The sequence below is a fragment of the Ascaphus truei genome, chromosome 6 (assembly GCF_040206685.1).
Source record: "Ascaphus truei isolate aAscTru1 chromosome 6, aAscTru1.hap1, whole genome shotgun sequence".
Classification (NCBI taxonomy): Eukaryota; Metazoa; Chordata; class Amphibia; order Anura; family Ascaphidae; genus Ascaphus; species Ascaphus truei.
The window spans coordinates 133,561,828-133,588,414 of record NC_134488.1 but is presented as its reverse complement, the minus strand read 5'-3'; the positions used below and the strand labels follow the sequence as shown (position 1 = coordinate 133,588,414).

Here is a 26,587-nt window from a genome sequence, read left to right as displayed (position 1 = left end):
TCAGGAATCCTCAATACACATGTATGCAGATGACACAATCCTATATGCACACAGCCATAGCCTCTCCGACCTTCAACACATATTTCAGTCTGACTTTTTGAGACTTGAAAAATGGATTTCCCAAAACAAACTGTTTTTAAACACTGACAAGACTGTAACAATGGTATTTGGGACCAAGACTAAGTTTTTAAAGCTTCCAGCGACTGAGCTCCAGATTAGGATCAACACTAAAACCACCCTAACCCCTGTCACTAGTTTTAAATACCCGGGCATATGGTTTGACTCCCACTTAACATTCGGGATGAACATTGATACCCTGACAACCAAGACCTATGCCAAACTAGGGGTACTTTACAGGAACAAATCCTCCCTAAGTCTCCTGGTCAGAAAGCGTATCGGACAGCAGATGCTAATGCCAATTATTGACTATGAGACATAGTATATGGCTCGGCACCTCAAACCCACCTTAGCAAACTTGACACCATCTACAATTCAATTTGTCGTTTTGTTCTCCAATGCAACTACAACACACATCACTGCGAAATGCTCAAAGAACTAGATTGTTCATCACTTGAGTCTAGGCGCAAAGTTCACCATTCCTGTCTTGCCTTCAAATTCTTTATGGGCAAGCTACCCAGCTACCTGATCAAGCTCCTCACCTCTACCACATGCAGCACCTATCATCTGAGATCAGACTCCAAAAGACTGTTCATGGTCCCAAGGCTCAACAAAGTATCCGGACGTTCCTCCTTCACTTACCATGCACCCCAAAACTGGAACAACCTACCAGAGACTCTCACATCCACCACCAGTATAAGTTCTTTCAAATCTAAGGCTGACACACATTTTAATCTGGTCTGTAACTGTTTCATACGCCCATAATATATATTATCTTTAACTGTGCATGCAATGTCTTGTATATAATGTATACCCTGCTCATTTATGTAACTGTATTTGTATTGTATTGTATGTCTTTATTTATTTAGCGCCATAAATATACATAGCGCTTCACAGTAGTAATACATGTTGTAATCATATAAATAACAAATAATATATGTAGCCGGGATCCCCTTCTCGCCCTTGTTGTTGTTGGAGGCGGGTACTCTGCAGTAGGGAGCACTCCAACACGGAGGCTCCGCGTCGTGCAAGACGCCATGTTATGGTTGGCACCAGTGCAGACTTTACCTAGCCAGAGGTTGCGCATGCGCAGGGAAGAGTAAGCAAAGCCCGCAAAGGAGGAGAGTTTTGTTTGGAAGGAGGTAGCGAGACACAGGTCCCATCAACCTCCGCGGGTCCCCGTCATAGGGCTGAGCCAATGGGCTGCGAGGTTTAGAAGGAAAAGGAGGTGGTTGCGCACACGTTGTTCAGAGCTGGCTGGAGAGGAGAGGAGATGGAGCTTCGGTGTGGGGAGGCCACCCGCCTCCTACGTAGGCTGCATGCCCCAGGCCCAGTTAGGCCCTGAGTCACAGTAGAGACAAGCGGAGCTAGGGACTTGCCATAGTGAGGTTCCGGTTCCCTTTATTGCCGCACTACCATCACCAGGACAGTTCTAAGTGGCGGGAGGTCTGGGCTCAGACAACGCTAGCAAGCTACAGCATGTCCGGGTGGGATCGCCCTGGACATCCACGGCTGACGACATCTGCACCTCGCTGACCCTTTGTGAAGACTTGTAGCAGCACCGGGTACTGGAGTACCCGGCAGGTAATTCTCCAAGTGCACCAACGGTATCATCATTCATTCGGGACACAGTGTCTGCGCAGTCACACTCATATATATATATATCTGACTCACTTGAGGGTGGGAGGACTATTACCAAGGGAACTGAACATGGGGTGGGATCACCCAATGGAGGGAGACGGGAGGGTCAGCGTTCGCCGTGACGCTGATTAGAGCGTCTCCTCTAGGGAGGGACACATGTGGATATATGTGTGAGAATATTGCAAGTAAAGTTGATTGGTTAAGGTACACTGCTGTGTGTGTGTTGAAGGTATATAAGTCCTGCGAAGACCCACTTCCCCTCTGGCAGAAGCTGTTGCAGGTGGAGGCGCTGCACCAAGTTCTTAGTATTGTGTGTACCCCAGGCTCTCCGTGGCAGAGGCTCAGACCCTGTGAGCCTATAGGTAATACAGCATATGATAGTGGCCTGCGTTCATTAGGAAGCAGGGCTACATATAAATAACAGGTCCTGGGAATAAGTGCTTCAGACATAAGAGTAACATTAAGGAAGAGGAGTCCCTGTTCTGAGGAGCTTACAATCTTATTGGTAGGTAGGAGAACGTATAGAGACAATAGGAGGGAATTCTAGTAAGTGCGTCTGCAGGGGGCCAAGCTTTATGTATCATGTGTCCAGGATTATCCACAGTGTTATTCATATGCTTCTTTCAGCAAATGTGTCTTAAGGTGGGTCTTAAAGGTGGATAGAGAGGGTGCTTGTCAGGTATTGAGGGGAAGGGCATTCCAGAGGTGCGGGGCAGTCAGTGAGAAAAGTTAAACGTGGGAGAGGGCTTTAGATACAAAGGGGGTGGAAAGAAGACATCCTTGAGAAGACCGCAAGAGTCGGGATGGTGCATAGCGAGAAATTAGGGCTGAGATGTAAGGAGGGGCAGAGGAGTGTAAAGCTTTAAAAGTGAGGAGGAGAATTGAGTGTGAGATGCAGGATTTGATCGGAAGCTAGGAGAGGGATTTCAGGAGGGGAGACATGGAGACAGATTTAGGAAAGAGTAGAGTGATTCTGACAGCAGCGTTTAGTATATATTGTAGGGGAGACAGGTGAGAGGCAGGGAGGCCTGCAGGAGGTTGCAATAATCGAAACGGGAGAGAATGAGGGCCTAAGTCAGAGTTTTAGCAGACGAGTAACAGAGGAAAGGGCGTATCTTTGTGATATTGCGGAGGAACCATGTATTATTTGCTTTGACTCTGTGCCCAGGACATACTTGAAAACAAGAGGTAACTCTCAATGTATTACTTCCTGGTAAAATATTTTATAAATAAATAAATATTATTAGCCACGGTGCTACTCACATGCTTCTTTAAGCAAGGGTGTCTTAAGGTGGGTCTTAAAGGTGGATAGAGAGGGTGCTAGCCAGTCTTATCTGCTTGTGTTTTGGTCTGGCGTCTCCAATTTCTCCTGATGCTTAAGATGCAGGCGTTTAAGTACTGCTCTCCCAGAAAGTCTTTTGCCCTATTTCTTTACAGGCTTCTCTGCTGTTTTGGAATTTGAGTTCCCTAACGTTCCCTGTCCAAACCCTCTGGTGAACAAGCCTAGATCCCTGCGAGCAGAAGCTCTGCTGTCTATGTTTCCTTCCCTGTAAAAGGAGTTTATCCCCTTCACTCCCTTACAGCATGGCTAACATGTTTTGCTTCTTCCACCATAATACTGCCAAAATCTGGCATTTCCTCTGTCAATCTACAACCAAACCCCTAATGCATGCCGTTATCCTCTGCCGCCTTTATTATTGTACTTAGCATACTGCTAGCAGGCCTCACTTTCCCAGTTGCAATCTCTCAGAGAAACTTACTGCTAAAATTATTTCACTTTCTCCCAAAAAAGTTTGCTCATCTCCTACGTAAATCTCTTTTATGGCTTCCCATAAAATGTCGGATCACTTACAAAGTTCTCCTCCTTACCTTTCAGGCTCTTCAATCATCTTCTCCTTCCTACATATCAGGTTTGATCTCTCATTATGCCCCTGCTCTACCCATAACTGTCTTCTCTCCACCCCTTTCACCTCTACTGCCCTCTAGGCTAGAACCATTTTCCCTCACTTCTCTTTAGCTGTGGAACTCCATCACACTCACTATGCACAAAGCACCATCTCCCCACCTTTAAAACAAACCTTAAAACTTACCTCTTCCTTGAAACATTTTAATAGCCTGGTTTTATGTCTACCGTCCAACACCAACAGTCGCTGCTACCAACCCATGTGGCCAAGCACTGCCACCTACAGCACATATTCCCTCACCTGCTGCCTCTGTTAGTCCCTCAAAATCCCACGTAGATTGTGACCTATGCAGGGGAGGGATTTCCTTTCCTATTGTCTGACATTATTGCACTTATTGTCTTGTATTATAATTTCCTGAATTGTATTGTCTCTTACGTAAAGTGCTGTGGGCACATAAAGATATACATATATAAATATATTTATATAATATTCACTAATTACATTTCTGATCGAGAGAGAGGTCGTCCCGCTGCCTTCGGTGCGGTGAAGAAGGCAGTATTCCTGTGCTCTTGTTAGGACTGTCTCAATAACTGGCACCTCTGGATTCCGTTGCCGGGGTATGGAATGGAGTTAGGGGATTTTCTGTTACCCCTGAGACATTATGGCCAGTGCCTCTGTACCCCCTGTCTCCAGTCGTGTATATACAGTATTTGGACACTTACCTGGGTTTCCTGTGGAGCAGTCCCTTGATGTCCAGGTGGTGTTACCTGGAAATTATATCACACCAAAAAGCTTTTAATTCTTCGATGTTTGTGATTGCATTTACTTTTCCAACTTTGTATATTAAATTGTCACACTTTTATGCGCTATGAAGCGCGCACCTTCTTTTTCTTTTTAAGATATAATATTCACTAATAACATTTTGTAGTATTTTTTCTACAAGATCACTGAAGTGTAATTTTTCTATTAACAAATATCTATAATCCAGCTAAATTACCATTGGACAGTTGTGCAATACCCCTCTCACTATTATCACTCATAGTTTAGCCCATGGCTTATATCTGACTGTCACACTGGCTCAGATTTGAATCAGAGATAACCTGTAAAATGCCCTTCCCTCCCACCTTCCTAAACATGTTACATTGTTAACCCGGTTCACAAGTTTCTGATCTGGGATCTTCGAGTTTGAAAAATCTCCTCACAGAAATGTGACATCACTACTGTACCTCTCGGCTCAACGCTGAAACCGCAGGACGCACCTCACAGGAGGAAACGCTGACATCGCTAACATTGACAAGCAGCACCTCTCCAGCTGGAGAAACCAATAGCACCATCTACCCTGAGAAAAAGGGGCTGCAAGAACTTGTATTGCTTTCAAAGTGAGTTTAACTCCATTTAAATCTTTAGTTATTTACTAACTTTGTGGTTCTGAAGTTCTGCCAAAGCTTCCTGTTTCATCGATACATATGAGACCATAACAATACATGTATTTGCAATTGTTAGTGTTTATTGTTATTATAATTGCAATAATTCCAAACCCCCAGCGCATGTATCAATAACCCAAATAAAATGTATACTTCTTGACTTCTCTATCATTATTTAATGATGGTAATTTGTTGTTGAATGCAGGGGCTGTCTTCTTTCTGTAGTTAGGTGCAATGAAGCCCAGAACTGGATATTTCTTGAATACCAATCAATAGATCGAAGCCGTGCTTACATATCGAGGGAGACATGCAACCTTTATGGGAAAATTGCACTTTTGCTCCATCTGCAGAGACAACATATTTGTCTGATCAGATAATAAAGAATATCCAGCATCATATATTTGTGCACTAATCATGGCAATATATTCCCTTAACAAAAATGAGGATAGATGTTAAATACAAGTGGTTTGTTAACTGGAATTCTTACATTTGACTCCTGTTTTCACACCTGTAACTTTGTTGGTGAACAATAAACAATAAAACTAAAAATAATCTTTGCAACACAAAATATCTAAGAATATAACGTAACAATTGCTGAGTTGCAATTTATCAACTTTCTTCCTGTGGCCCTGTGTTATATGTGTTTATGAAATTACATTTCTCTTATTACAGTTACCTATTCATTCAATTTGCTCACTATTTATTCTCTCTAAGAAGAGACAAAAAGATCATGTGCATTACAAAGTTCGCCCAACATGGATAAAAATATGACGGCCCATATATATATTAAGTGGTGCTATTCCATAATACAGGTTGTGGCACCAAAATCCATATGCAACATGGCTAGTCCAGACTGCCTCTATGTCTCCTGTCATGCAAGTCCTTAGTAGCCACAGCCTACTGCAGGCTATCTAAGAGACATTGACCCCCCCCCCCTCATGCTGACTCTGAGTGTCAGGAGTAGTGGTGACATAGGGTCAGTGTATAGCCAATAGCGGTGCAGACCTTGTTCCTTCCCCTTCAAGTGTCTCACAGAGGAAGTGCTAAATTATTGGGAGTTCTCTTCCACCCCTCTTAGGGAGAGGAGGTGTGCTGTTTTCCTCCCAGCTGGCAGTGAGACATGCCAGTCAGTCCCTCCTGAGCTGACTGAGAGAAAGATCAGAACTGAGAACATGACAAGACTATGAGGGCCACACGCCATCCAGAGGTCTGGGACCCATCTCAATCTATCTGCATCCGCTGTATGACACCAGCAGTGGCTGCTAAATAAAGCATCCCTTTTTGTATACCCCGGAGTCTACAGTCTACAGTCTACAGTCTCTTGGGCAGGGACTGTCTCTGGGATACCTGGAGCCCTCTGGAGCTTTTGTCTCTGACACCCTGTTAGCTCAGAAGATCTCCTAAAGCCTGTCCTGTTACCCCACAACATCGTGGACACTTAGCTCTCCTGGACCCTCACAGGTATGCACGCATCACAGACCGCAGTAGCCAGCAGTACATCTTCCAGAGAGGGGGGAAACAGGGCTACACATATATATATCTCATACAATACATCTCACGCGACTTATGGAATAGCACTGTTTAGATAATATGGCCCAATGTGCCCTTCAACATTAAGGGCCAGCCATCCTGACTCCACTGGGACACCGTACTGCGGTGAGCATGAAAATGCGGAAGTGACCAACACGAGGAGTGGAGCGGAACATCGGTGGCTGACCTGCGGCGGAACCTGTGTCTTTCCAGAGAGGCTAGAGTGTGCCCTTATCAGACGCAATGCGCTGAATACACAGGGAACATGTGAGTGCAATCCCTACATTTCCCTATTCTGTTATTGGAATAAATGGTATTATGCTACAGTATGTCTTTCTCACTGTTATTCTGAGGAGGATCCAAGCCTGCAGTTATCATCATCCGCATTCTATCTGATTGCAACAGGTGGGCTGTGAGTTCTTAATTTCATGCATTGCGCACTGCACAGTAATTTATCACTTATTTGTGCCTTTATACTTTTTACTATAAATATAGCTAATCAGGAGAGTAACCTGCAGCTTCCATCCTGTGTCTACTTTCCTTTCTAAGTAATAACCAGACCTCTCCATGCACAGCACCGCCCCAGACTGTGAGACCGTCTCTCCCCCAGGTCTGTCTTTCCTTGGTTATGTCCCCGGTGGCAGAAGGTGCGCGGCCGTGTATCACACACACATAGTAAATACGCAGGAACTAAAAGGGTCAGTGGGACAGACTGTCTCATAACGTACTGCAGCCTGAAGACACATACAGCTGTGGCAATGTTCCGCATGAGAAGCTAATTAAGATTAATTACACATGATAGGAAATAGGAGGGTCAGCACGATTATTGTCAAAACACCAATCCTTTTATTCATGACCCGTAAAACACTGAAATATATATTTAGTGGTAAAGTATATAATTTCCCTATGAAAATTGGGATGATCTTTAGTTTTTAATTTAGCAATAAGATGCAGTTACGTGTGCTGCCATGTCAGTGATTACATACAGGTGCCCTTCTGTGTCCTCTTATAATATCCTCCTGATAAAACCCTTCATCTCCCTCATCCCCTGCTCAGTCTTTACACCTAGTAACAGCCTATTCCAATGTATGTACCAGGTGTGATTAAGCAAGTTATTTCTATGTCAATCAGTTACTCTTACTGTATATACATTAGGTATAAGGAAGGTCTCATCACCCACTTTCTTAATACACCTTTGAGGACTGTGCTAATTACCTGGATCTATAAACTGTCCGACTGTGGAGACACATTTGTCCTCTTTATGTTTGCACACTCGTGTTTGGTCGCTGATACACTCCTCCAAGCTATTCCCCTTAAAGCAGTCTGGGCAAACCTTCCCACTGGGCTTTCCATTATCAGGAGGCACTAAGAATGAACAAGGGAAATGGTTATATTTATATATAAATATATATATATATATATACAAAAACAGTGAAGTAGCGCTAAAATATGCTTCCTAAATGTGTTTGAAATAAGACAGTGGCCATGTGATAATTTTGCCCAGTGTTGAAATTCGAAAGGGCTGTGGTGTGATGAATACCTAAATGATTGTCTGATAGCCTGAATCATTAAACACACATCAAACATGTAAACAAAAGATATACAGTACTAGTCATAAAAAAAATATTCAAACCAAACGACGACTACTTGGAATAGTGTCTAAAGTCAGATATAGTAGTGAATCCGGACAGAAGCAAATTGCAGCTTCAATGATGATGTTTTGCACATCAAGAATACCTAAAAGAAAAAAGAGAGAAAAAGAAGCGCAAGCTCCATAGCGTGATACTGTATGAAAAATGTAATGGTACAAATTTTTTAAAAAAAGGGTCTCTTGGACTTGCACTCACAAGAGGACAGATTAAATCAGACCTCTGACGAAGTCACAACACGTGATGAAACGCGTTTGAACGCAATGTTGCACGTGGTAATGTAACTACGGTCCGCTCGCAAACCAACAGGGAAGTCAAAGCATGGCTGCAGCTGGTATTTTCAGGTGGTAACTGGACACTCTCTGTGGTGGGAGGCGGGGAGCTCCTCTAGCCCGGCACAGGTGATGTGCGGTGGGTGAAGATTCGATCGGGATTGCCTCTGTGGCTCCCTACGGTTGAGCTCCTAGGTGCCTCCTATTGATTAGGACATTTGCAGCGCGTGAGCCTTTCCAACGTCCACTATGCATCAGATTGGTGATTATTGTTCCACCGGTGACTGGACTGCTGCCTACACTGACAGTGACATCACCACGATTGAGATTTTATCTCATAAACGCTGATTTAATCTGCCCTCTTGTGAGTGCAAGTCCAGGAGACTCTTTTATTATTTTTTGTACCATCACATTTTTCATACAGTATCACGCTATGGAGCTTGCACTTCTTTTTATCTCTTTTTTCATATATATGTAGCCATGTCTAAGATTGGTGTACATATCTCTTTCTCATGTTGGCAGTAAACCTGGTAAGTATGCAGGATTGCCAGCAACAATCAATGGAGGTTTGCCCTCAAACCCTGGTGAGGTGTCATATATCCCCAAAGGAAGTGACAACATGCAATGTGCCCACACTTAGTGGTACAGAGCAGGTTTGTTCTCTGGGGGGTGATATAAGACACAGCACTGCCTAAAGTTAGAAGTTCAGTTTCCTGTTGTTGTGCTGCCTCTGTTCAGTGAGAGGCACGTGAAGGTCTGCAACAGTGTTGCAGTGTCTCAGGCTAGCTGTGAGTCAGTGAGCAGACGCAGGACATTGGGAAGAGTTAGAGGAGCTGACAGACAGAGCAGCTCAAGAGAGGAGCTGAGAGAGACAAAGCATCTCAGGAGAGGAGATTACAGCAACCATAAAAGCTGGGGAATCTCTTTGAGAGTAAAGGTGGAAAGCAGCTCTATTAGGGAGAAGGGACCTTCCTAATGGAGTGCTGCACAGAGATGAGTGGCTGAGTTGCTATCTGTGAGGGTCAGCTTGCCCATACAATGCAGATAAAGATGTCTTGTTCGCATATACATCCACTGTGTGAGAGTGTTGTTACACAGCAGTGGATGGCACCACCAAGAAGGAGTTCCTCACCAGTACCATCTCCCTGCGGAAGCACAGATCCTGATGAGGTGGAGGCGCTGCACATGAAGTAAGTTGGACTCTCACCCACTACCTCAGCTACCTGTCCTGATGACATCCCCTAATACCATCAAGCGGGAGACTCAGGAGTCCTGTTGCTTGCAGGTGCACCACCACACACGAACATGTAATGGGGACCGGTTAGACCACATGGGCCAATGTGAGATTGGGTGGGTCAGACAAGGGGGTACACCAGTTACAATTGGATGTGCTTCTGAGATACTGTTAACAGAACAGGCTTTTGCTAGGCACACAATAGGAAACAGGGAGAGTGTCTGCTGCCACTTTGTGCTGCGTGGGACGGAACCAGGGGTAGTCGGGTAGCTGCTGGAGCTGCAGGCCGCAAAGACGCCATGGGATCCTGCTAGGGGTTAGTAGATCTGGAGCGGGAGGCTATTGCTGTTCTAGTCGCCTTGAGGTAGCGCTAGCGGGGGACGCCTCAAGGGATAAACTGGTAATTTAGGGCAGGAATTCTGGAAGGGTCCGCACTAGGCTAGCCAATAGTAGGTAGACGCCCAAAGTACTGCATGGAAGAGCCAGAGTACTCTAGTCTCCATTCCAGATCACTTGACCAAGGAGCACAGACTGGAGGAAAGCGATACAGTAGACACAGAAAGAGTGAGCCTAGCCTGAGGTAGTGCAAACACGATTCAGATATACGTTAGGTACACAAGGTGGTGCACAAGGCATGTTAATTGTACTGATGTGGTAGCTGCCCCACAGAGCGGAGCTCCATGTACAAAAATCCCATGTTCAACGATTGAGAGAGACCCGTCAGAATGGAGGATCTGCAGAGCGCAGAATGTCCAGGATGACGGGGAGAGAGAACCGCAAGAATGGAGGATCTGCATAGAGCAGAAGGTCCAGAAGGGCGGTCAGAGGAAGAACACGCATATGAACTGTGCGTGGACGAAGAACAAGTTACAGAAGAGACTTTTGTGAGCTTGTTGTGGAATGGCGTGAAAGCCGTGGCTGCGCCGTGTTTGTCCTGTCTATGCTCTCGGGAAAGTAACCTTGAGGCTAGTGAGGACGACAGTGTTGCTAGATGGGAGGAACGAAATGGACTTTGTTAAAATTCAATATACAAACAGCTAAACGCTACCTCAAATGTGATGCAGAAAGACAGTACGACCCAAGATGGCGGTTCCCGTGTTCCCGGGACACCGCGTGGGCCAGCTGCAGAAAGTCTTGCAACTTTGCAGTTTGCTGATTGTTGGCCAGGATTGGCGCCAACGGGAAAACCCCACCCTGTTGGGGAGTTTGGCGTGAAAACTGGAGCCGCGCCCTCATGGACTATGACTCACTCCGCCCCTGTACTGGGTCCACCTACAAGTCTACGAGAACCTCCTCTAGAGTCCACCAGGGGGAGTGCGCACATTGAACTGCCAGTAGCAACTTCTGTTCCCCCTAAGAAAGAAACAGAATGCAGCAAAGCACAACCTCAGCTACCAGGAGCATGGCGGGCCAGAGGAGTGACTTACCCCTTTCTTTTGTGCCCGTGTATACATAAAGTGAGGAAGTGTGATATGACCTTTGCCTGTTATTCATTGCCTAAAGGATTCCGGGAAGTATTCAATGACGGAATCACCAGCTTGAGGTGTGAGGACTCTGACTGTGTATCTCTGGGAAAAGATCTTGTTTGGGGAGCTACTTTCTTTGCAAAAAGAGCAAACCAGCTTGTGTCTAGCCCTTATCTGCCTAAGCGTGAGGAGTTCCAAGCTCCGATGACAGAGACGGCTCCAGATCCGGTTTCAGAACCGGAACCCCAGATGATGAAACCATTCCTGACGGAATCAACGAAGGGTAAGGTGACTGCCCAGGGAGAAGGGGGATCGCTACCACTGGTATCGGCGGAGCAGGACCACTTCAGGCCGATGGCCTCCAGCGAATGCGAAGCGACCCGACACTGTTCCCCTGCGGAGATGTCCCTATCCCCATCCTGTACTACTGAAGACAGTAGTCAACCAGCTGTGGTGATGCGCCAGCCGGCGGACCACACAAGTGAAGCTGAAGATAAAGATACATTTATCCCATCTGCTGCGGACCCTGATGTAAGCCCGTGTGCCCTACAATGGCCAGTCTGGCCTACCACAGAGGAACCCATCGCAAGCCAGCGGAGTGGTGAGGAACCTCCTAACCCCCCACAGGCGCTGGTGGTGGCAACGGCGGAGAAAGGCCTAGCCCAGGCCTGGACGGAGCGGAGAGCAGAACCATCACTTCCGGTGGCGGATGTCGTTCTGGAGGAAGAGGTTCCGGTTGGGAACCCAACGCAAGATGGCGACGAGTCCAGCGAGATGGCCGTGTCCTCGCGGCCAAGCAGCTGTACCAGAAATCTTGGGTCCGGGAAGAGACAGCAGGCCCTGCTGAAGCCTGGGAATACGGACACAGGTGAGCCAGAGTGCCAGTCTGATGGTACCGGGCAAGGAAGCGAGAAGTTGCGGGTCGTAGCCCCGCGTATGCCGGCAGTGTTTCCCTATGCCCAACCCTCGGCCATAGTTAAAACCCCTGCCCCTGTCACTTTTTCCTATGGGTCCCAGTCTAGCCAAGGGTTGTCTGGGGAATCCCGAGCCATTTCTGAAGAATGGACTGCGGAAAATCTGGACTGGGGTGACTGTTTTGTCTCCGATGAGAGGTCGGGGAGGGAAATGTCTATGCAACGAATGTTATACTGCTGCGGCCGAGTTTATTCGAGCATTTGCCCGTTCTCGGCTGCAGCAGTAACCTGGCGCGCGCCGGAGGGTGCCGGGTGCGCGCCGAAGCAGCGGAAGAGTGCCCTCCGATCGGGGAGCTCTCCCTCCCGCTGCCGGGTCCGCCGGGTCCCCCGGAACCCCCTGCCGCCGTCCCCCACATCGCGGGACACCAGGGCTCCCTCGGGGAGCCCTGGACGCGCGTGCAGGGGGCGCAGGCACCCGATGACGCGTGACCGCGCATCGGTGATGCGCGGCACGCTGAGGGAGTGCGGCTAGCACGCCGGGGCATCCCCCAGATTGCGGTGCTAGCCGTGCTGCAATAAAGTGTGTCGGTAGTGTACTGCACTAATGATGACAATCGTACTGTTATGGTGGGGTGTGATCCTAAGAGCCTTGGGTCAAATTTTGGGTCCCCAGGGACATTGGGAGTTTCGTCTGGGAATGTGGGTAATGTTGCTCATATTGTGCCTATTGCCCAGGGAACCCCCTATGTGCGTCCAGTGTCGGCAAGAGTTATTAGGGATCGCCAAAAGTGGTTACTTTATTTTCACCATCCATGGGAGGGAGAAAGTAAGTTCGAAATGGGTACCCCTGATGAAGATAGGGGATATGGCACTGATGAAGAGGAAGGATCAGGAGAAGAAAATTGGGATCCTGGCGGGTTAGATGAGAAGTGGTGTAGTCAAGAGGGGATAGTCTACATCTCCAGGAGATGCCTTGGGGAAATGTATGGGCATGATCCTCTCAGTCCACTAGCATCCAGGCCAGAGTTATGGTCTGATTGTGGGTGTCCAGTATGTCCCCTAGAGTGTTACAGCATTGATGTTCTAAGCCCAGTGGACCATGCTGTACGCAAGCCACCTTAAGAGGGTATGGTAGTACCAGAATGGATACTCCAGCATGGAGTAATCCTAGTTGTTATACATCTACGTTAGGATGTATCTGTTATTGTGTTATGAAAAGATATGTACTGTAATAATGTGTTGTTATGTTTTGCAGTGCTACCTGAAGGAAGGTTCCGCAAATTTAAATCCCAGCCGGGCCGTTGGGTTTCACCCATGGGGAGAATGTAGCCATGTCTAAGATTGGTATACATATCTCTTTCTCATGTTGGCAGCAAACCTGGTAAGTATGCAGGATTGCCAGCAACAATCAATGGAGGTTTGCCCTCAAACCCTGGTGAGGTGTCATATATCCTCAAAGGAAGTGACAACATGGAATGTGCCCACACTTAGTGGTACAGAGTAGGTTTGTTCTCTGGGGGGTGATATAAGACACAGCACTGCCTAAAGTTAGAAGTTCAGTTTCCTTTTGTTGTGCTGCCTCTGTTCAGTGAGAGGCACGTGAAGGTCTGCAACAGTGTTGCAGTGTCTCAGGCTAGCTGTGAGTCAGTGAGCAGACGCAGGACATTGGGCAGAGTTAGAGGAGCTGACAGACAGAGCAGCTCAAGAGATGAGCTGAGAGAGACAAAGCATCTCAGGAGAGGAGATTACAGCAACCAGAGAAGCTGGGGAATCTCTTTGAGAGTAAAGGTGGAAAGCAGCTCTATTAGGGAGAAGGGACCTTCCTAATGGAGTGCTGCACAGAGATGAGCGGCTGAGTTGCTATCTGTGAGGGGCAGCTTGCCCATACAATGCAAATAAAGATGTCTTGTTCGCATATACATCCACTGTGTGAGAGTGAAGTTACTCAGCAGTGGATGGCACCACCAAGAAGGAGTTCCTCACCAGGACCATCTCCCTGCGGAAGCACAGATCCTGATGAGGTGGAGGCGCTGCACATGAAGTATGTTGGACTCGCACCCACTACCTCAGCTACCTGTCCTGATGACATCCCCTAATACCATCAAGCGGGAGACTCAGGAGACCTGTTGCTTGCAGGTGCACCACCACACACGAACATGTAAAGGGGAACGGTTAGACCACACGGGCCAATGTGAGATTGGGTGGGTCAGACAAGGGGGTACACCCGTTACATATATATATATATATATATATTGTATATATATATTTTAAACACACACAGAAAATACCGCAGTCAGAACATCTGTAGAAGTATCAAGATATCTATTGCCAATCAAATAATCCCTGAAGATGAGAGAGAAATTGGCGGTGCTAAGGGTCAGAAACCAATATGAGACACACAGGGACACAAAGAAGACCCTATAACAAGCACTCAGATATATCTGTAAAGGAAATCTACACAAGATATGTGGGATAATGCAAAATAACACAATTTTATTATACAAAAAATATACCACAAAAGTTAAAAAATAACAATATATAAATAAACAGGCAGACACAACACAAAAACCTGTGGTTGGTTGCCACTTCCTGCCTCTTTGTTATGTGTTTGATGGTATAGGGATATTTTGTGGGGGTATGAGGTCCCTTTATTTTTGATATATGACCGGCCGGTCAGTGGTATCTCTCGGGACTTAGTCCTGGGATTTTCCAATATATTTAGGGCTGTTCCCCATTTTCCCTCTGCATCATCCCTTACCTGTTTGGTGTTATGTAATTTGCGCTGTTTATAGATCTGTCAAATCATCTTCCTACTTCCAGGAGGTTTTTGTGTTGTGTCTGCCTGTTTTTTTTATATATTGTTATTTTTTAACTTTTTGTTGTATATGTTTTGTATAATAAAATTGTCTTATTTTGCATTATCCCACATATCTTGTGTAGATTTCCTTTACAGATATATCTGAGTGCTTGTTATAGGGTCTTCTTTGTGTCAGTATATAAAAAGCTCTGCAATACAATGTGTCTACTTATTCCACGGCTTCTTTTGTTATAATTGTTTGTCAGAGTATCCCAGTGCATCTCTAGCACTTGAAATAATTTTTTCCCTGAAATCTTCTAATGTGGCGCTATGAGGCTGCCTGGTTTTCTTTGCATCTGAAAATCTTCCTAGAGAGGAGAAATAAGAGAGATGTACAAAAAAAGACATCAAGTTAATTTATTCCGTGCCTGAGGCCTCGGGACTCCGTGTGAGTGTATAGCTTACCCTTTTTGACCTGCAATCTCGTTTTGTGAACATACTTCACTATATATATTTATTTTCTTCTCCCCATTTGTTCCTTCAGGTTGTACTACAGTAGTTCCTTTTCTTATTTGGCACCATTTTCTGGACCTGGAATAGTCTATTTCCAGCAGCACCAACCATTTGTATAGGCAATATGTAGGTTCACGGAGATAGTTGTATAACAAATAAGACACTCTCCACCTTAATGGATAATAACGCCCAACACTGCTAATATGGATAATGTGCAGGGAAACCAGGAGTCCCTACCAACTCCAAAAGGGTAATAAATGAAACAAATACCAACCCCGCACTGAAAAATACTTAAGTCGGAAATACTTCAAAATGTGAAACTTTGGACTTTGTGTGATAATTTTTGCTAGATCTTTTTTTGATCTGATGTAGGCAATACTACATGTTATAGATGTAACAATGGGCCAGAAGAAAGGCTCCCTTGACACTTTTGTGAATATTATTGTGTTATTTTTTGTGTTATTTTTTCTTATATTTCCATCCCCCCCTTATTTTACGTTATTCGTCTGTCCTTCATGTTAACACTATGTTTGATTGCTCTGTTTTCTGTATGTTTACATTGCACAGAATTTCGTTTTTATTCTCATCTTTATGAATAAAATATACGATTATTTCTGATTTATGTATTTTTAAGTGCGGGGTTGCCATTTGTTTCAATATGTTCACGTAGATAATATTATCACTGTTTGTTTCAAGTTATTAGCACATTTCCTAAATTATTTGATAAATGTAATAAACTAAAGATTGAGCATTATACATACCGTACAAATAAACCTAATATTATCAGCAGTAAGTTTGTCCTTGGATCTGAATATCTCTCTTCATATTTATATCTCTCATAGGCCTGTTAAAAACATGTTCAACATACCCTCTGACTTCAATTCCCCTTAAATCAGGAGACACAAGATTCACAGACCCACATCCTGGGTAAATATAGCAAGTTACAAAATATCAGCTCCAATATGCCCAACTGTGGGATACCTGTATTTACGACTTTCCAACTTCAAACAGTGGTATAAATATCCTAGGATAATCATTCATCTGCAGATTATATGATCTATAAAGCATTATAAGAATAGCGGTATACTACATTGTTGGTACAGTCAGGATTCTTTATAAAGGGATACTTTGTTTTTATATATTTGTATGGTTTTATATGTTGTTGAGAATAGTTCTGTATATTTAAAATACAATTAAAAAAAATAATACATTTTAAACACTACGGATATGCCTTGTATAAGAATTATTTTACTCATTTTAATTCAATATTGAGTGCAGTAGTTTGGTAAAGTCTTTTTTTGTACAGGCGTTTGATTCAGTTGGATATTTTATTACATTTCTATAAATATTCAGTGCACTTACTGTGATAGTTATTGGTGTTGCAGTTATCCCCAGAGCAGCATTTGACATTCTCACGTATAAAAAGCCTTTGGTTATTTACATAGCTTGAAGAGTCACACGGTATTTCTTCAGCACAACCCTTAGCAATTGACCGGAATACTTTTCCACCTGTGAGAATAATTTAGTAAATGAGAAGTCAATGTTCATATTAATAGCCAAAGAGATCTGGGCTCCACACTCACAGCATTGGAAAAATATCTACAAATGATCTACAAACTCAACTATTCCACCATATGTAAATCAAAAGACGCTCAAAGTGTCATCTACATTTTAGTATTTCTCTCACGCTTAATCATCTGCAGATTAACATAGATTAACCCAACTACATACATGCTGCATTTTTCAAGAGATTAAATAATACAGTACAAGCAAATTGAAGATCAGAATTTTAAGTTCCCCTGTATATGTCCCACACATTCTATACTAACAAGTCATTCATATGAAGAATAGAACTGTTTGTGATAAGGTGAGACAAGTCTCCAGTTCATACAGAAAATACCATGTTACCAGAGAAGGGGAATGCAGTGTATTGCAGGACTCAGAGGAAAAGTAAGGAGTTATGGGAACATTGAAACACTAGAAGAAAGTTTACAAGAGATTATGTAATTATGCAATTCACAGCTGAAGCCAGTCCTGGTTTATGTGCAGATGTAGCAAACATCCATGCCAGTACCAGTAAATGAATGGGACACTTTAATGTGAACGCAATATTTATCCCGACATACTGCGTCTCCATTAAAACTAATGGTAACGCGAATTATTAGAGAGACATCCTCCGAAAAGGTAGGTGAAACGGAGCACAGCCGTGCTTGGAAGGGACAAACAGGATAACCGCCAATGAAAATAAAAAGCTTCTTTATTAGGACAACATGGTGCAGATAGGAACAAACTCTTACGCATTTCACACCACGATTGGCGCTTCATCAGAGAGTGCAGAGTGTGGACTCGATGCCTCTTCTTATACCCCTAAGCCGCCAACCGGAAATGATGCAAACCCGCATCATCTGCCTTCCGGAAGTGACGCGGACTGGAAGTGACGCGGAAATTAATCATCCGCCCATCGGAAGTGACGCCACAATATGTCTAAGTACATCAACATACTACACTCTATATACCGAAAGTTGGATAACAGGTTAAGCCATATTAATCGGTATTTATATACATAATCGATTATCATAGAAATATCTAAGTGGCGTCACTGCAAGGTGGGGGGTGATCTAATATCAACACAAACAAGGGAGAACATCTAATCAAGATTAACCCGCACATACTTAATGCGGGGAAAAGAAAAACAGAATATCAGATAAAAACAATTTGTCATGTTCTGTGGAAACAGATTTAAGTCTCTTGGATAAATGGATAAATAGAAATAAGATCATATACTATAGAATAATAGAATCAATATAAATGTATTAATAATCAATTTGTTTAATACTTAGAGCCATTGATCCAAGAGAATCTAAATCCAATAAAAACATGCACAGTCAGTAAATCCATGAGTATAGAGCACATACAACAAGAACTATGATAGATATGAGACTTAATAATTGAAAAATTCAAACACACTTATTGAAGTGAAACTTCCTTAGTGGCACCTTATTCGAACTGGGGCAAAAATGAATTGTGGAGACAGAAATGAAACGGATGTGACGTCAGTGCTGGCAGTTGAGGCCGGGCTGTGTTCTGGCTCAGCCCGACCCCAACACTGACATCACACCCGCTCCACAAATCAGATGCGGCGGCGGCGATAGCCGCCGGCGCCGCTCCTAATGGCCCCCGCTCCCCCCACATGGCTGATGACATATGCGGCCGGCGGCGATAGCCGCCGGCGCCGCTCCTAACGGCTGCCATTCCCCCCGCACATCCGCGGCCAAGCCGCGCATGCTCAGTAATCATGGGGACTGGAGGAAAGCCACGCATGCGCAGAAGCGGTTGGCAGCGGCGCCGTTCCCCGCCCGCTGCCACGGCTGTTGACATGTGTCCCCGTCTGCTGCCCGGGACAGCAGAGACCGCCCGACCGGGACAGCCCCCCACCCACCCTTTCCTTACCCGAATGGGACCTCCCTCCCAGTCCACACATGGGCCCGCCTAACTTCCACTACCGCTGCCATGCCGCGCATGCGCAGAAGCGGCTGGCAGTGGCGCCATTCAGCCCTCCAGTGACGCGGGCGTTTGCGGGCCCCCCAGGAAGCGGTGGTACAAAAACCCGGGCGCAACCTGCGCGGACCCCCCCCGGACCCCCCACACACTGATGGACCCCCCCGGACCGCCCACACACTGACAGACCCCCCCACACACTGACTGACCCCCCCACACACTGACTGACCCCCCCCCGGACCCCCCCACACACTGACAGACCCCCCCAGACCCCCACACACACTGACTGACCCCCCCAGACCCCCACACACACTGACTGACACCCCCAGACCCCCACACACACTGACTGACCCCCCCAGACCCCCACACATACTGACTGACCCCCCCAGACCCCCACACACACTGACTGACCACCCCAGACCCCCACACACACTGACTGAACCCCCCAGACCCCCACACACACTGACTGAACCCCCCAGACCCCCACACACACTGACAGACCCCCACACACACTGCCTGACCCCCCAGACCCCCACACACACTGCCTGACCCCCCCAGACCCCCACACACACTGACCACCCAGAGCCCCACACACACTGACTGACCCCCCCAGACCCTCACACACTGACCCCCCCAGACCCCCACACACACTCACAGTCACACGCACACTCAGTCACACACACTCAGTCACACTCACACGCACACTCACAGTCACACGTACACTCAGTCACACTCAGTCACACGCACACTCAGTCACACGCACACTCAGTCACACGCACACTCAGTCACACTCACAGTCAGACGCACACTCAGTCACACTCACAGTCAGACGCACACGCAGTCACACGCACACGCATAGTCACACGCACAGTCAAACGCACACGCTCAGTCACACGCACACGCTCAGTCACACGCACACGCTCAGTCACACGCACACTCAGTCACACGCACACTCAGTCACACGCACACTCTCAGTCACACGCACACTCTCAGTCACACGCACACTCTCAGTCACACGCACACTCTCAGTCACACGCACACTCTCAGTCACATGCACGCTCTCAGTCACACGCACACTCAGTCACATGCGTACACTCAGTCACACGCACACTGTCACACGCACACTCTCAGTCACACGCACACTCTCAGTCACACGCACACTCTCAGTCACACGCACACTCTCAGTCACACGCACACTCTCAGTCACACGCACACTCTCAGTCACATGCACACTCTCAGTCACAAGCACACTATCAGTCACACGCACACTATCAGTCACACGCACACTATCAGTCACACGCAAACTCTCACGCACACTCTCAGTCACACGCACACTCTCAGTCACACGCACACTCTCAGTCACACACACACTCTCAGTCACACGCACACTGTCACACGCGGAATTCACACTTAGTGCAAATAGCTAATACAGTGGATGTGTGCCGAGCACGCGCATTCTAAGTCAAATTTATTTGCGTTTTGTCATTGAGATTGTATTTTGATTTTTAATTAAAACATCACTAACACCAACACAAATACAATTTCTGTGACAAAAGTCAAAGAAGTTTCACTTACTATGCGCGTGCACAGCACACACAGCTTTTTTATGTATTCAAGATGTATAGTATCCATAAGGAAAACATATAGTGTAGAGAGTATGCAAATAATTCACAATAATGCATAGACATCATTAATTGGAAATTAAAAAGAGAATATCATTCCAAGAAATGTTTCAGTTCCCAATCGGTATTTATAACCCCGGGTGATAATGACCCGAGGGTAAAAATCCAGAACATTTCTCTTTTATTGAGGGCTGCTTCTCTGTTACCTCCTCTAGCATGTTTAGGAATAAATTCTAGGGCACTAAATGTAAATGTACTAATAGAACCAATTGGACATTTAGTAAAATGCTTGGATACAGGTAAACTAAGATCATTCTTTTTAATAGAACAAAGGTGTTCAGAGATTCTGATTTTAAGTGGACGTATCGTCCTACCAATGTAAATACTTCCACAACTGCAATTCAATTTATAAACAACATAGTTTGTGGTACAAGTCATAAATTGTTTGATTTTGTATATTTTACCTGTATATTTACATGTCATATTTGAAAGAGGCATTGCATATTTACAATAGTTACACTTTCCACATTTGTGGAACCCTTTTGGAAGATTCTGTTTATGTTCATTCAGGTTTGATGCAAATAGACTTGGGGAAAGATGAAAACCAATAGTTTTAGCCTTTTTATAGACAAATCTCAGAGTGTTTTGATCAACGGTAGCCAAATCTTTGTCAAGATGTAATATTTTCCAATGTTTGTTTATAATGGTTTTTATTTGATTAGCTTGGTTGCTATAGGTAGTAATAAACAATGGTGTTTCTTCCTTTTGATTGGTGGTCTCCCCATGTCTGTTTGAATTATTAGCATTAGTTCTAGTTAATGAATCTAAACGATTAGTTTGTGATGCTCGCATAATAGCTGAATGAATGTCTTTTTCAGATATCCTCTACTTCTGAATCTATTATTTAAGATCTCTGATTGTTGTCTGAACGATTCTTCAGTAGAACATATCCTTCTTAATCTAAGATATTGTCCCACAGGGATACCACGCAGTAAGGGTCTTGGATGATTGCTATTGGCTCTTAGCAAAGAGTTACGGGCGTTGGGCTTACGAAATATATCAGTCTGAATGTTACAATTAACATCAATATATAAATTTACATCCAGAAAACTAATATGATTAATATGAATTGATGAGGAGAATTTCAAATTAAATGTATTTTTATTCAAGTAATCAATAAATGACATTAAGGTAATATAGTCTCCACTCCATATCAGGATAAGATCGTCGATATATTGACGGTAAAAAATTATATTATCACGGAAAGGATTGGTGTCACCGAAAATGTGAATATTTTCCCAATAGCCCATAAAAAGATTCGCATAAGAGGGTGCAAAAGAAGTGCCCATAGCAGTGCCTTGTTTCTGAAGATAATAGTGCCGATCCTGGTTTATGTGCAGATGTAGAAGACATCCATGCCAGTACCAGTAAATGAATGGGACACTTTAATGTGAACGCAATATTTATTCCGACATACTGCGTCTCCATTAAAACTAATGGTAACGCGAATTATGTCGCTAACGCACACAATATTTTCTGTATTATTTCCTCTATTAACAAGTACAATAATATTTCCTGCTCCATCTGTATAGTGAAATAATAAAAAATACAGAATCGCGTGTGTAACCTGACAATGTAATAACAAAAATCACAGGTACTGTGCTCTAAATACCCATCAGCATGATAGCTCCAAACATTCCTCATCCTATACATGAATACTTCCACATATTGGATACATCTGGGGACAAAATGACTTGATACTTTTGTGAAATTCCATAACCTCAGATTTATATATATATACATCCCTGTAAATAAACCCCATAAAAGAAATAAAGTGTTTCCTGCCTTAAATTGGGACTTAAAGAGACTGCAACGTGGTAGGATATATATATATATATATAGTTATACGTTACCGATCCAAGGATTGGTAAACAAGAGACAGCACTCAATGTTGAAAATCAAAGTGTATTAGTGAAAGCAAAAATACATCCAGAAACCCAACGTTTCAGTCCTACAGAATGGGACCTTCCTCAGGGGATACAATAAAACTGAGGTTATATATATATCTATATATATATATATATATATATATATATATATATATATATATATATATATATATATATATATTAGAGAAAAAGAGAAAAGAAGCGCCCGATCCTTGTGTAAAATCAGATGAACAAAGTTTTAATATCTCATGGACAAGACAAATGCACACTTACAATTTGTCTGATAAAATAAAGCATGTTATGGGACCTGCCCATGCACCAACTGAGGACTCCTCGGTCTCTTCTTTGTGTGTGAGTGTCAGTATTGGCTCCAAAAAGGATGTTGCTGTCAGCTGCTGTCTCCAGGGGAGTAATCCTTAGTGTTTGTGAGCACTCAATCTCCACATGCAGCCGCCATTTAGCCTTTCTTCTCACACTTGAAACCGGAAAAAAATCTTCAGGCAAGTCCTTGCCTCCTCACGCTGGTGCAGGGAGCTGCCCTGTCACTGTAGGCTCACTGCCAGATATCCCTACGCGTTTCTTCCGACTCTGCGGATTTCATCAGAGTCGGAAGAAACGCGTAGGGATATCTGGCAGTGAGCCTACAGTGACAGGGCAGCTCCCTGCACCAGCGTGAGGAGGCAAGGACTTGCCTGAAGATTTTTTTCCGGTTTCAAGTGTGAGAAGAAAGGCTAAATGGCGGCTGCATGTGGAGATTGAGTGCTCACAAACACTAAGGATTACTCCCCTGGAGACAGCAGCTGACAGCAACATCCTTTTTGGAGCCAATACTGACACTCACACACAAAGAAGAGACCGAGGAGTCCTCAGTTGGTGCATGGGCAGGTCCCATAACATGCTTTATTTTATCAGACAAATTGTAAGTGTGCATTTGTCTTGTCCATGAGATATTAAAACTTTGTTCATCTGATTTTACACAAGGATCGGGCGCTTCTTTTCTCTTTTTCTCTAATAGGTACTGTGGGAGTTCGGTGAGCCCAAGAAGAAGCAGCCTGGACCTTTTGCAAATCAACTTATCATGGACACATGTGGACTTAAGTATTTTTAATATTAACTGCATTTATGGGTTCATAATCGTGTTTTGAATTTTTCATTGCTTATCACAAGAACCCATTTTTTTTTTTTTTTTATATTTGAATTTTTTAGTTAAGTCCCAGTGACACTCAGTGTCATTTTTACCCACATCAATTGGCAATATCTCTTTTATTGCTTTTTTTTATTTCTATATGTTATGCACACTTCTTTTTTGCTTTTGTGTTTTTATATAATAGTCACTTTAAGTATTCCCTGCCAGAATACATTTATTTATTTTCACACCACTGTTTATTGGGCATATTTGCCTGGTGCAAATTCTTGCCACATCTATCAGGGCTGCAGCAATTTAGGTGTAGTGTGTAAAGGGCGCTGTCTATATTTTCTGTCAATATATATATATATATATAGATATATATATCCTACCACGTTGCAGTCTCTTTAAGTCCCAATTTAAGGCAGGAAACACTGTATTTCTTTTATGGGGTTTATTTACAGGGATTAAATCATATGATAACAGGCCCATCGTCCCTTTAAGTCAAACAAATCATAAAATGAAATACCTATTCTCGTTAGGGAAAATAACTCAACTTGGCTTCAGCCCTTTCTAACCACAGCTGGCCAACTGTACTGGTTCCCAGGTTAAAACATGCCCTGGCATATGCAACAATGTATATAGCCTCTGCACACAATAATAAAGGGTTTTCCTTATCTGGTAGTCCATTGGAGCAGGCGTCCCTGCTTCAGCACTGTCTCTCCTCCTTTCCTTCCTTAGGGGAACTTGGCTCCATGTGAGCTCAGAGAAACTATCCTCTGTAGATTCACTGTCAAGGGCTGTGCCTGCATTCATTCTTAAGCTGGGGAGCACTTCTCTGTCCCCCTCTCTGCTACAGCAATCTCTCACTCTGTATCTCTCAGCGTGTGTCTCTCACACATAGCAGCATCACAGCTCTCTGTGTTTGCCTTAAACACTTCCTTGTTCACTCAAGGAGTCAATTCTGATTAATTAGGCAGCTGCATTAGCTATTCTCTGTATGGATTAACGCTCTGTGAGCTGGAAAGTACACTTACTGCACTGTTCCAGAACCTAGAGATACCGGATGAAATCACTTTATATATAGTTACAGTTGGGGTGTTTGCTTTGGAGTTTTTAGGATAGAGAAATGGCTACAACATATGACCTAAAACTTCAACTCCTGTTCCCTTAGCACTGGATCACCCACCATTACAGACTTGTACTTACCTATATTAGCATGTTCAGAAATCACCATGCATTGTGACTCCCCATTGCAGGACACGGACTCTCCTTCACATGTGTCACCGTTACGCTTTAGGCACTTAAGGCAACTGCTGCCATGAGCTGGAAGATGAAAATAGTGATTATTTAGCACATTTATGTACAGTATCATTTACATCCAAAAATCCAGCAGTGACCTTATATTTTCTGTGACTTTAGCATTGTGCATGCAGTGTACAGTATCTATCACATCTGCAACTTACAAATAGTAGGTTGTTATAAAATACATCCTTCCCCTGTGTGAAGCACAACTGTACTGGTACTGTAAGTTCATATACAGTAATAACTGTGACACATAGCAGCTCGGTGCTGCGGGATCATACAGGGATCATTCTGTCGTATCCCTCTAACTGACACACTGAAACGCTTTGCTTTAGGAGCAAGTTGTGCAGATACAGTGGGACAAATTTTATCTAAGAAGGTGATAGCTCTGCACACAGGTCGGTAACATACAACATCGCTACTATCCATGTAAAAGAGAGTTAGATCCTAGTGTTACATTGTTTCATTGTATCCTGAAACTTCAGATTTATTCAGATGCCTATTATATACTGTATATGATTACTTGATATGCAGTAACAATATTATTATAGCAGGAAGAAGCCGCCTTACCTGTGACTGTTAGAGCCAAGAACACGACGATATACAGGATTAAGGAGAACATATTGATAGAGAAACTTGTTGGACACTGATCTCTGATAGTATCCTGGTGCGTGGCTTGTCAATCCGTGGTAGGGATCGAGGGGAATTTAGCTACTCTTTGACAATGTGAATAACCGAATAGTAATCTCTTGATCTCCTTTGATCCAGTAATGGTTAACTGGAATTGAAAAAGCAAACTGGTAAAGCAGCTGGATCAGTACATGCAAGGTGGCAAAATGACCCACTGGGAAATGCAGTGTACGTGTTATACTAACACAGCCTCACTGGCCCAGTGGCTGCTCTGAGCAGTTCAGAAATAGCCATCACATTACTCCTAATCATTAAATGTCGGTGATATTATGCCATTCTCAAATATTCTGCAAAGTAAAAAAGGTTTAATTCCCTGTCATTTAATGCTCTGTATCATTTAATGACATTATGTTATCACATTATATGGCCTACATATATATGTAGGTATAATGAATACATTTGCATTATATACATTGTATTAATCATTATATTTTATTTTTTGTCCATTGTAATTTGTTTATTTGTTTATTGTTTTCTTTTTTGTCATGTATCTTGTGTGTTATAACGCTGAGTGTCCCAGTTCTTCCATCTACGCATGATCAAGCTCATAATGGTGCACTGTCTTTTTAAACTGGGACTACATATACCGGGACTTACTGGGACTACTTTTTTATTACAATTACCCCTGAGGAAGAAAGCAGGACTTTCGAAACGCGTAGGGTGGTTCCGTGAGGCCCTTCGCACTCATGTGTGAGTGCTGTCCCCCTTGGAGCTGTTAGCTGCGATCTGCGGGCTGCATTCTCCTGCATGTATGATTCTCCTGCATTTCAAAATTGCATCGTTTGGCGCGTTTTGGCGCGGTCGGGACAGGAAGTATCTGCAGCTGCCATCCCACAGCCACCATCGTGTGTGGACAGTGCTGACTGCAGACGGAGGCAGACGCCGCGGGCTGGAGGAGCCTGTCCCTGCCATATAGGAGATCAACTCTTCTGAGCC

General features: G+C 44.2%; 1 protein-coding gene across 1 annotated transcript in view; it reads right to left on the bottom strand.

Moving 5' to 3' along the window:
* Positions 1-5,191: 5,191 nt before the first annotated feature.
* Positions 5,192-26,587, bottom strand: part of LOC142497938 (urokinase plasminogen activator surface receptor-like) — a 46,566-nt gene continuing 25,170 nt past the window's right edge. Inside the window, exons 5-8 of the mRNA XM_075606406.1 lie at positions 24,866-24,982; positions 16,824-16,970; positions 7,832-7,981; positions 5,192-5,430 (exon numbers count right to left, since the gene is read on the bottom strand). Of these exons, the coding sequence (XP_075462521.1) occupies positions 5,312-5,430; positions 7,832-7,981; positions 16,824-16,970; positions 24,866-24,982 (533 nt within the window). The 3' untranslated portion in view covers positions 5,192-5,311. The remainder of the gene's footprint in view (positions 5,431-7,831; positions 7,982-16,823; positions 16,971-24,865; positions 24,983-26,587) is intronic.